The sequence below is a fragment of the Brassica napus genome, chromosome C2 (assembly GCF_020379485.1).
Source record: "Brassica napus cultivar Da-Ae chromosome C2, Da-Ae, whole genome shotgun sequence".
NCBI lineage: Eukaryota > Viridiplantae > Streptophyta > Magnoliopsida > Brassicales > Brassicaceae > Brassica > Brassica napus.
Genome location: NC_063445.1, coordinates 53,376,292 through 53,387,021, shown reverse-complemented (window position 1 = coordinate 53,387,021; position 10,730 = coordinate 53,376,292). Strand labels below are relative to the sequence as shown.

General features: G+C 33.7%; 2 protein-coding genes across 5 annotated transcripts; one reads left to right on the top strand and one right to left on the bottom strand.

Moving 5' to 3' along the window:
* Positions 1–2,759: 2,759 nt before the first annotated feature.
* Positions 2,760–5,537, bottom strand: LOC106382499 (protein PHR1-LIKE 1). 4 transcript variants are annotated; one of them, XM_013822527.3, is made up of 7 exons: positions 5,416–5,537; positions 3,965–4,663; positions 3,797–3,873; positions 3,656–3,701; positions 3,395–3,455; positions 3,204–3,273; positions 2,760–3,107 (listed from the first exon to the last, which is right to left on the bottom strand). In XM_013822527.3, exons 1-7 carry the CDS (start codon positions 5,447–5,449, stop codon positions 2,883–2,885), a joined length of 1,212 nt encoding a protein of 403 aa, XP_013677981.2. In that variant the 5' UTR covers positions 5,450–5,537; the 3' UTR covers positions 2,760–2,882. The 4 variants fall into 4 exon arrangements, with proteins under 4 accessions (XP_013677981.2, XP_013677982.2, XP_013677983.2 ...); XM_013822528.3 differs by having other exon boundaries at positions 3,965–4,609; positions 5,416–5,529; XM_013822529.3 differs by lacking the exon at positions 5,416–5,537 and adding an exon at positions 5,314–5,407 and having other exon boundaries at positions 3,965–4,609.
* A 768-nt stretch (positions 5,538–6,305) lies between these two features.
* On the top strand, positions 6,306–9,696 carry LOC106382502 (peroxygenase 2). Its single transcript, XM_048747970.1, has 6 exons — positions 6,306–6,592; positions 7,105–7,254; positions 7,329–7,414; positions 7,735–7,829; positions 7,902–8,027; positions 9,357–9,696. The coding sequence occupies exons 1-6, from the start codon at positions 6,484–6,486 to the stop codon at positions 9,505–9,507; spliced, it is 717 nt and encodes a 238-aa protein (XP_048603927.1). The 5' UTR covers positions 6,306–6,483; the 3' UTR covers positions 9,508–9,696.
* Positions 9,697–10,730: the final 1,034 nt, after the last annotated feature.

Sequence of the window (10,730 nt, the reverse complement as noted above, 5' to 3'; positions counted from 1 at the left end):
TTTACAAAAGTGATTACAAATGCCTAATCCAATAATACAATTAAAAAACTACTGAAATTTATAACCAAATAACATCAAAATTAATTAAAAATTTAATTTCTTCAAATTCAATTGATTTTCTTAGATTTAATATTCACACTTAAATATTCTGTTTGACATTGCTAATTGAACCGAGGTTCAAATCAAACCATAGCCAAAATCTCGAATTTGTACTCGTTCTAAATTGTAAAAAACCCAAACAAGTTTTATTAAATGATATTTCAAATATCAAATATAATTTGAATCTGATTTAAAAAAAAAATCATGAAAAAAATTCAATTAACAAAATTCTTGAAAAAATCAACTTCACACTCAAAACTAATATTATGACTGAATTTTAGTATCAAAATAAATATATTTAAGATTTATTTAATTTTATGTTCTTTTATTGTTCCAAGTTATTAGTTCTCTTTACTGATCATACATTGGTTTGCTACTCAGGTCACAAGCAAAGTTGAAGGGACGATGGGGTATGAGGATTTTGTGTATTTCATACTTGCGGAAGAAGATAAATCATCAGTGCCTAGCCTAGAATACTGGTAAGCTGTAGGCAAGGATCCAGACAGATAGCATTTTGATCTGAGATAATGATGTATTGTACCAGGTTTAAGTACGTAGACTTGGATGGGAATGGGATTCTTACGAGACATGATGCAGTTCATTTATGAGGAGCAGATATATGCGTTGGAAGGAGTGCATGGAGGAAGAGGCTGTTCTTTTTGAGGATGTCTTATGCAAGATTAGTGATATGATCGGACCAGAGGTTGAAACACTATGTCTCATGATTTTGTGGTTATTATATGCTCAAGCCATTTTAGTATTTAAAGTAAATTATAGGAGAGTGTCAGTCTCAAAAGCTATATAACCATGCCTGACCTGAAGGGCTCCAAGCTCTCTGGGGACATCTACAACATGCTGTTTAATCTTAACAAATTTATGGCATTTGAAACACATGATCCATTACTTGTTGTCTGAATGATAGTTAACCTTGGTGCTTCTTGACGCGGGGTGCTCTTATAACATTTCAAAACGGAAACATGAGCGTGAGAAGCCTACGTTGACAGAGTGGGACCGTTTTGCACATAGAGAGTACATAAGGCTTTCAATGAATGGAAGTGGTGAGGTTAGGGATGAGTTGCTGGAGGCTCCCTTATGAGTTCATAAAGGTCAAGCTTCCTTGGATTCACTCTCTTGTTATGATCCACCAAAGCCAGTGTTGATTGAATAAGAGTAAGAAAACAAAACTTTAGAAGTTGAAGGTTGTGCAAATGCTATTATTTCATCATATTGTTTAAATCTTGCGTAACATAAAATGCAAAGTGATTGGGCAGAATCTTTGGAGCTTGTTTGTTAAGAATCGTCTAATCTCATCGCTTGTAATGCAATCGACTATGCTGATGTTTTTATTTCTTGGTTTGTCTGAACTTTGTAGATGTGTTAGCTACTTGATCATCTACGGTTTTTTTAAAATTTGTGAAACCCAAAATGTTCATTTTTTTTGTTTTTATATTAAGGGATATGTATCCCACATTGGAAAATCAATGGGACATTAAGTAATATATAAAGGGTTAGGGCCAATCCACTAATTGTCAATTGGTTTTGAGTTGGAAGTCCATAGTAAACCCGAATCTAACATGGTATCAGAGCACAGATCCTAATAAATTAAAGGGTTAGGGCCAATCCACTAATGTCCCTCCTCAAGATGATGGCTCTTATCGGCCAGAAATCTCGGAAACTTTTTTTAAGACAGTTATACTCTGTCGAGCGAGTCAATTACGACCTATATACCCGGTCGGGTAGGATTAATATTAATTAGGGGTTTAATTTATTAGGATCTGGGCTCTGATACCATAATAAGTTTCTTGGTCTTCCAACTTAAAACCAATTGTCAATTAGTGGATTGGCCCAAGTCCCTTATATATTACTCAAGTCCCTTTCATATTTCCGATGTGGTATCTTCTCTCCAGTATATCAGTTTAGCTATGTTTTTCATGATGCAAAGTCATCCATCAGCATCATAGATTCATAGGGGTCGTGGATCATTGGATTAAAGGTACCAGTGGTAGTGGCCAGATAAGTGACAGGACAGTAACAGGTACAAGGACAATGAAGTTGACCCTTTCCTCATACCGTCAGATTACACATGGGTTGACTCGCTCAGCTGAGAAGAAACGCAGAATGAAAGCCAAGAAAGCTAGAATAGGAATCATAGTGCTCCTAAATCTAGTTCCTCGAGTTCCCGTTCCAATCAAGAACAGGAATAATAATTGACATCCTGAAAAACTGGATGTCACTTAGATGACAAGAGGTTGTTGTGTTATTGATGCCATCTTATTTGTGAATCTGTTAAGGAACACGTTTGCTATAAGAAACAGCCGTTTTGCTCTCTTCAATCATTTTTAATTTCAATAAGGCATGCGGGTTCGGGTAGTTTGAATAATCCAGTTCTGTTTTCAGATAGCTAGGTTCAATATAAATCTTACCAAATTAACCCCCCAAAAAGCTTAAATAGTTGGGTTTTTAAAATCCTACCAATTTTTTTATTTTATTTTGGTTTAATCATGTTAAAATTTCAAATAAATTCGGTCAAATTCGGTTAGGGTATGGTTTGATTGTATATTTCGGTTCAAAATCTCAGCCCTAAGCAATAATAGATCTTCAGTTAGTATTTTGCAGGGCCTTCAAAGCAACTGCCTCCTAAACTGAACAAAGCACAAAGCTGTGAAGAAACAATTTTCTTTTAACAAAACTGTAGTTAATGCATCTCTGTGTGTTTTCCATAGAACACCTAACTTAACTCCCAATAAACATGTCTCGTCAACCAAATCAATATGTTTTTCAATCTACTCATCTTCTCTGGCCCGTTTCCTTGATACTGAAACAGCAGATTCACTTTGATCCGCTATTTGTGTCACAACACCAGATTCAAATTCAACTTCTGTAGATGTGCCGTTGCATTGCTTTGAGGAGGAAGAGCTCTTGTTCTCTTCTAACTTCTGTTGTTTCTCAAACATCATCTGCAGGTACCTGCCCTGTTTCTCAATCTGTAACTGCAGCGCTCGTTGGGTCTGTGACATATATATTTAAAACAAACATCAGCCAATAGTCACAACAGGCTAATACTCTTTCTGGATAGTTTCTTTTTTTTTTTGAGAAATCATTACCTCGAGCTGCTCGTGAAGACGTTTCTGAACTTCCATCTGTAACCTTAGAGCTTGTGTGATCTCAACGCTCCTAGTAAAAGAAAAATAGAAAACATAAATTAACTATAGCTAGAAAACACATATAAGTAACTTCAACACATTTACAATCAGATACTCTCTTAGTTTGTTATGCAGTAAGAAAATTAACTTACGTTTTCATGTCAAGAGATTTGATATCTTCAATAGATGTCATCTTCTTTTCTTGAGGTTCTCCTGTGCAAAGAAAGAAACAAAGATTAATACAGACTTTAGTCTTTTCTAGAGAGGTGACCAATTCTTTAAGAGGCCTATGTGGTTTAAAGCTTAGGAAAAAAATGTACAAGTATTTTGTTAAACTAGGCCTGAGATTTTGAACCGAACCGAACCAAAATTTCGGTTTTGCATCTAAGAGTTAAACTATATGAAATCCTAACCTGTAGCTTCTGAAGTCTCCGGTTTGTACCTTGCCGTTCTGTATTTCTGTAGAAAAATATTTTAATATAAAGACAGTAGATAAATAAGAAATGAGCTAAGTGTAGCAGAGAAACAAATAAACACATGGGTAAGAACAAAACCTGCAGATGGCTTTTGACATGATAAATGGTCAAGATAGGGTTATTCAAGAGCTTCAAAACAGCCTTAGGCGTGGCTCCTGAGGTTGAAATTATAAAAAAAAAACGTCAAGAAAAGAAATAGGCTCCACTGTTTATAATTACCAGAGAGAAGAAAGAAAGCTTACGCACGTTCACTACCACCAAGCTGATTAACAGCTTCAACGAACGCCTCATGAAGCTCCGGTGTCCAACGCATGCGCTGTTTAGTTGTTGCTGCTCCACTAGCTGATGAGTTTATACCATTCAGCTGCTCCTCCAACGAAACCACCTGTTGCTGCTGGTGGTTAGCTACCATCTCTTGCCTTGGTACATCCAAAGATGGTGTTGGTGGTGTTGGATTGTGTGGACTTGGATCTCCAAGAAGCTCAGACCAGTTCGGCTCCAAACCGTTGTCAACGGACATCAGCTGATCTGCCCAACTTTGCCACTCGCTTTTCTCGTGAAGCTCCATTGATGAGCCCACTCTTAGGTCACTACTCTCTGCTTGTGGATTCAGAGCAGGAACATGGTCAGCAAAATCAAAGAACTCGTCAAGTGGATCTGAAAACTCTGGAAGGGGGTGATTCATTGATTGTGCTTCCAAAAAGCAATCCTGCATAGCCAATCTGTCGCTTGGGGTGGTGGCAACAGGTGGCTGAGTTTGGGAAGCCCTCCCATGAGTTGAGAGAGGTGAAACATTGCAGAATCCGGAGGGAGAAGGAAACATATACCCACCAGAGTTGCCACCAGAGACCACCTGACAAGGCACAGGGTGGTTGTTCATCAGCTCCTGCCCTGATGAACCATAGAAAGAGTTAGGGTATCTGTCTTCTACAGAAGTATGCAGAGCTGAAAAAGATGTTGAATATCCGAAATCATTAGCCATAGTCATGGAACAAGAACAGTTTTGTTTTGTCACAACAACACCACACAGTATCCTAAACTCAGATGGAGAAAAATGGATTTGCAATGAAGGAAACCTTTGATGCATGAGTGAGAGAGTTAATGTAGAGAATAAAACTTTAGGTAGAGGAGATGAACCATTGAATAAATTCCTTTTTACTCAGTCAAAAACAGTCTGCTCAGGAATATGAATATTCCCAACCCTTTTTGTTTTGTTTTAGATCACAAACAAACTCTTACCTCTCAGTCTAATAACACTAAAAGGAAATGAGAGGACAAATCATGGAGATGATAAAGCATCTTACATCTTAGATAGTGAAAGTCCATTACATATATAAGATATGGAATCAATGCTTAAAGAATGAAATTTTACGCCCCACTTTCACCACTATATTGGCTTTTGATGAGCCAGAGAGACTATTGTAAAAACTCAATAAAGGAGAATACTTTTCAATCAATCACTGTAAAGACAGCACACTCAGAATCAAATCAAAGTTTAAAACTTTACAATCCTAAAGGCAACTCTAGGATCTGGGTTTAACATAAACTCTCTCTTCCTTAAGATCATAAACAAACCCATCACGAAAAAATCAAACCTTTTGATTGAAAATTCACAAACAAATGTGAAAGTTGATAACTTTCCTCTTCATCTAACCATCAAACTACAGAGAAAGAGAGATTAAGTAAGAGAATCGTACTCGAACTCATCAACGGCGGCACGGAACGGAACATAAGGGGCCCTGATGACGATGATTGATCAAAGAAGGCTTTTTGGGTTTAAGTATTTTGTCTTCTCGATATCTTCAAAGAACTCTGTTTCTCCCCTTATGTTGTGTCCACCAGGGTTTTTTAAACCTTTCCTGACCGCTGGATTCCACTCGTGTGTCTATCAACGGCTGAGAGTTTCACACAGTACGAATATTCTTTTCTCTTTGTTGTATAAGATCCAGAAAGGGCCCCCACTTAATGGTTATTTTTGGCTCTCTTAAATTTAGTAACAAATATGTATATTTTGATTTGTCAAATGCCACGTCAAAGTGCAATAAAATTGAAAAAAATATAATTTAATTGAAACTGTGGAAGATGGCAACAGTTAAAAAATAATAATAATTAATTAGGTAATGGTGGAGAATATTGAAATATTAAATAAGGAGAATTGTTCAATAAACATTTGGAATCATATCTTTTAAGATGATATCATTTTATTTTTTTTTAGTTTTGTAAGAAAATAATTATTTGGTGTAAAGTTTTTCACATTCATAACCTTTTTGCTTACTTTTTTGTTAATACCTTTTGCTTACTTTTTAGTTTTAAAATGAGAAATATATTTGAGCACTTAGAAAATCGCATTAACTAAAATAAAAGGTAATTTAGATTTAAAAATCATAAATATGTGCTGTACAAAAGGAGCAATTATTCTACAACCTTTAGTCAAAAAAAAAAAAATTTACAACCCGAATGAAAAATGGCAAAGTAAACCAGAAAAAACTTTACACTCACATGCTCAAAAGATATATTTTTGATTTCTGGTTTGATATTGTATTAAACAACTATTAAAGGGATGTGCTTCTCTTTATTAAAAGGAAGCGAAAATGCTTAGTCATAGAAACACGTGGAAAGCGGGCCACGTGTCAACATAAGAGGTTGTTGTTCAAGGCTAAGTAAACTCCCGCGAGTTATTTGGAATCAGTTGCACTCTCTCTCACGTCTCTTTATTTATAAACACAAAAGACTCTCTCCACTACCAATACAGAACGGAGAGAGAGATGGCGACAGATGCAGGATCAGAGTCGATGGCGACAGTGGCTGCAAAGGCTCCGGTGACGGCCGAGAGGAGGGTCCGGACTGATCTCGATGATCGTCTCCCAAAACCATGTTCGTATACATTCTCTCCATCTCTTCTTTGTTTTGTTTCATGTCCATATATGTGTTATTTTCTACTTCCACAGCGTTTGCAATTTATTTTGTAGTGGTAAATCAATTCCACAATTATTTATAAAGTGGATTAACTTGGTTAATTGGTTCCACCCACAAACATTAACGTTTTATATATTCGTGCTCGTTTCCATATATATATATATGGTTCAAAAATTATAACAGTAAGACCTCTTCCGTTCCTTCGTACGCGGGATTTAGTCCTGTTATGATTGATGAATAATATATAGTGGATAACTTGGACCACCTACTACAAATCTAAGGGATCGCGAAGTTCAACTATGTTTAGAGAAAATCTATTTTCCAAAATAGTTGATTTAACATGATTTGAATTTCGCTTTAGGAAATGAACATAACTTTAGATCAAGAATCCCTAATCATTAAAAAAGAGAGTTAAATTAGTTGTACCAGTCCATTTTTTCTGAATTGTTGTTTTGATGGATTGAAAATAGATGTGCCTCGAGCCATGGTTGCACCTGACATGGAAAATGTTAACGGGACAAGGGGACACAAGCACCAGGACATGTCTGTTCTTCAGCAGCACGTAGCCTTCTTTGACCAAGACGGTGATGGTATCATCTACCCATCGGAAACATTCAAAGGTATTATTCGAGAACAAATAAACAAAAAAAAAAACTATAATTAGATCATTAATCATTGCTTTGCGTTGCTTCAGGATTTAGAGCACTTGGTTTCAACGTGATCTTTAGTTTCTTTCTGACATTCATCGTGCATCTTACCATGAGTTACGCCACATTGCCTGTAAGTTTCTCATCCACATCTCAGTTAAGATGTATAGTAATTTAGCCGTCTTCTATCTGTGTGAATCATGTGAATCATGTGAACATGGTCCAATTCTAAAATATTAATTCTTACATTTTTTAAACAGATATCGAGATTATTGTCTAAAGTCTTAAAATTTTAGGAATACTTCTAAATTCAGGATCTATAATTTCAAAGAAGTTAATATATATTAGATTGAGTTATTAACTTTTAAAATTATGTCATTATTGAGAGTAGCATTTTATTTATTTAGGCTACTCAATATGTTGTTGTCCATGTTTTCTTTTCTCATAAACCAGAGTTGGATACCTTCTTTCTCCTTCCCAATTTACATCAAAAACATCCATAGAGCAAAACATGGAAGCGACACTTCTACTTACGACACAGAAGGACGGTTCGTGTCTCGCATTGTCCATTATATACACTTCTTTGGACTTGTGGTTATGAATATATATGAAACTTTCAGGTACATTCCGGCAAATCTGGAGAACATGTTTAGTAAGTACGCACGTACTGTGCCTGATAAGCTAACCCGTTACGAGCTGTGGCAAATGACTGAGGCTAACCGCAACGCATTCGATTTCTTTGGCTGGTATGTTCCACCCATAATCGATTGTGCATAGTTAAGTGAAACATTGGTTTTAGATCCCTATTTTTTCTAGTTAATAGATATATATAACAGTCTTCCAAATTATCTTATATATTAAAACATAAATCATAGCTTTGATTCATGTGTGATTTTTTTTTTAAATGGACCTAATGGATCTACTTGAAACTCATATTACATTTAATATCTAATCTATACTATTAAAATAAAAGTCATGACTTCTTTCATGTGTGATTTTTTTATTTGGACCATCATTAGAAATTTATTAAATTTTACTTAACATAATTATAATATCTTTTAATATCTTTATATTATTTGAAATAATAATAAATATCTTAAATAAATGTCTAACAAAATCTTTTAAATATCTTTTAGAATCTTTTTAAAATTTATTTTCGAAATTAGTTATTTAAAATTTTAATTATCATAAATTATAATTAGAAACTAAATTTTAGTTTAGTTTTGATTGAAAAAATATATTAATAATTATATAAAATACTTTTAATAATATTTTAATGAAAATAATAATTTTAAGTTGAATTAATTTTCAAAATTAAATTTAAGAAATATTTTAAAAGATGTTTTTAAAAAGAAATATTCATTTCTATTTCTAATTTAAAAATAAAATATTTTATCTATTTAGCACATAAATTATGACTTATATGATATGTTATTTTTTAAATTTATATCACTTGGAAGCCATATCTTTAAATGCTTTTACCATGTAATACAATTAATTTACACTTCCCTCCATCGATGAAACATTTGATCTTAATTTATATCGTATATACCAGATTTTAGTCTGCTATTATTAACGTATGTGTATTCACTTGAATTAAAAACCAATTCGGTTTATTATTTAAGTATCTATACTAAATTGATTTAATTAATCACTATACACTAAATTCTCTATTATGTAGGTTCAACTTAATTTAATTTTCACATATATTTCAAATTTAGAAATAAAACAAAATTTATGTAAATCAGTATTGTTACATAATAATTTTTTCAAAATAATTTTTTTTTACAAAAATACAAAATTTATAAATTTTATAGTAGTAATATTATACGCCACACAATTATTATTATAAAATTAGATAATATATAACGCCAAATTATATTAATTTATTATTATATTTTATTGCATATCCTAAAATATTTTAATATTAAAGAAAACCCGCACGGTCGTGCGGTTCAAAATCTAGTTTTTTCTTTAAAAAAGATTTATTAAAATCCTTACCAAATCCTTATTTGGTTTCCCTCTCTTTGATGGCTTTGTCCCTTAACCTTAATGGTGTGTGAAAATGGAAACAGGGCAGCGAGTAAAATGGAGTGGGGAGTACTCTACTTGCTGGCTAAAGACGAGAATGGTTACTTATCCAAAGAAGCTGTTAGGAGATGCTTCGATGGGAGTTTGTTCGACTACTGCGCCAAGTCGAGAGATTCTTCTAAAAAGACGGATTAATGAGACCGTTTCATGTTTTGTGGGCAGTCAATGTCTTTAAAGTAACCTTTGTTTGGTCTCTTAAACGAAACACGAAACAGATCGTATCTTTTTGCTACCTAATATCTTTAATCTTTGTAATGGTTCTTTTGGTTTCTGTATTTTCGCAACTTTATTTCTTGAGGTATATCAAGATGTACGTGCTCAAAATGTCAGTGTGTTTGTTTGTCTATGGATGTTTTGATGATGATAGTTTTGTAAGAGGATCGATAGAGCGAGTAGCATGAAACTTGGTCATGGTTATATCAGGACCAATCGTCAACAACAGGATAACTAATTCATGTGATGATTCGTTCCTGGATATCATGAAACTTGGTCTTATTCTCTTTGTAAAAATCCAAACGTTAAATACTTCGAAGGAAGTAACACTTCACTACCCAGGACCTCGTAGTCCAGTGGTACTACCTCCTTGGAGAGGGGAGGTCGGCTGTTCGACTCGCGTGGAGGGGGAAGCGTGTCCAGGACCCGTTAAAAGGTACAGACAAAGGCTGGCGCCGGGATTAGGTGGTGGGCCGCAAGGCCAACACCTGGTTAAAAAAAAAAAAAAAAGTAACACTTCACTTTGTCAACATTTTTAGTTCTTAATAGGTTAAATGGCTTCTAATTGACAAAATTACCCTTGTCTTCAAATTTAGCATGGTTTTAGTTATTGACATTATTCTTTTTTCACAAATTAACTTTTAATGAATGTAATCATTACAAAGCACATTGGTTAACCAATATGGAATGAAACAAGATCCCCTTTATATTAAAAGAGGAGCATTCCTATAAATTAACCTTGCAGTCATGTGTTATTAACCAAAATGTCATTTCTTACGTGTCATCACAAGAGCTCTTCTCACAACCTTTAACTAAAAGTTCTTTTTTTACTAAAATAATTACATGTATTGCCATTGTTATAAACCTACCTTATTAGAAATTTGTAATCATTAGTTGCATCAACGATTTTTTTATCATGGTTATGTTTGTATATTAAACTTAGATAGAACATGTTTACAATGTCCATATAAGTCGCCTTGATATAAACTAAATTATATAGTTATATATTTTTATAAATATATACAAAATAATTATATTATATAGTTGATATAGTCGTACTATATAGCAAAAAAAATAATTATATAATAGTTATATAAATATATATGCAAAACATTAATATTATATAGTTGATATGATCATATTGT

Coding starts and splice junctions, on each gene's coding strand:
- LOC106382499 (XM_013822526.3), bottom strand. CDS start 4,805: ATGCATCAAAGGTTTCCTTCATTGCAAATCCATTTTTCTCCATCTGAG. Junction 3,274..3,394: donor AAATCTCTTGACATGAAAAC/GTAAGTTAATTT, acceptor TTCTTTTACTAG/GAGCGTTGAGATCACACAAG. Junction 3,108..3,203: donor GTCTTCACGAGCAGCTCGAG/GTAATGATTTCT, acceptor TATATGTCACAG/ACCCAACGAGCGCTGCAGTT.
- LOC106382502 (XM_048747970.1), top strand. CDS start 6,484: ATGGCGACAGATGCAGGATCAGAGTCGATGGCGACAGTGGCTGCAAAG. Junction 6,593..7,104: donor TGATCGTCTCCCAAAACCAT/GTTCGTATACAT, acceptor GATTGAAAATAG/ATGTGCCTCGAGCCATGGTT. Junction 8,028..9,356: donor GCATTCGATTTCTTTGGCTG/GTATGTTCCACC, acceptor AAATGGAAACAG/GGCAGCGAGTAAAATGGAGT.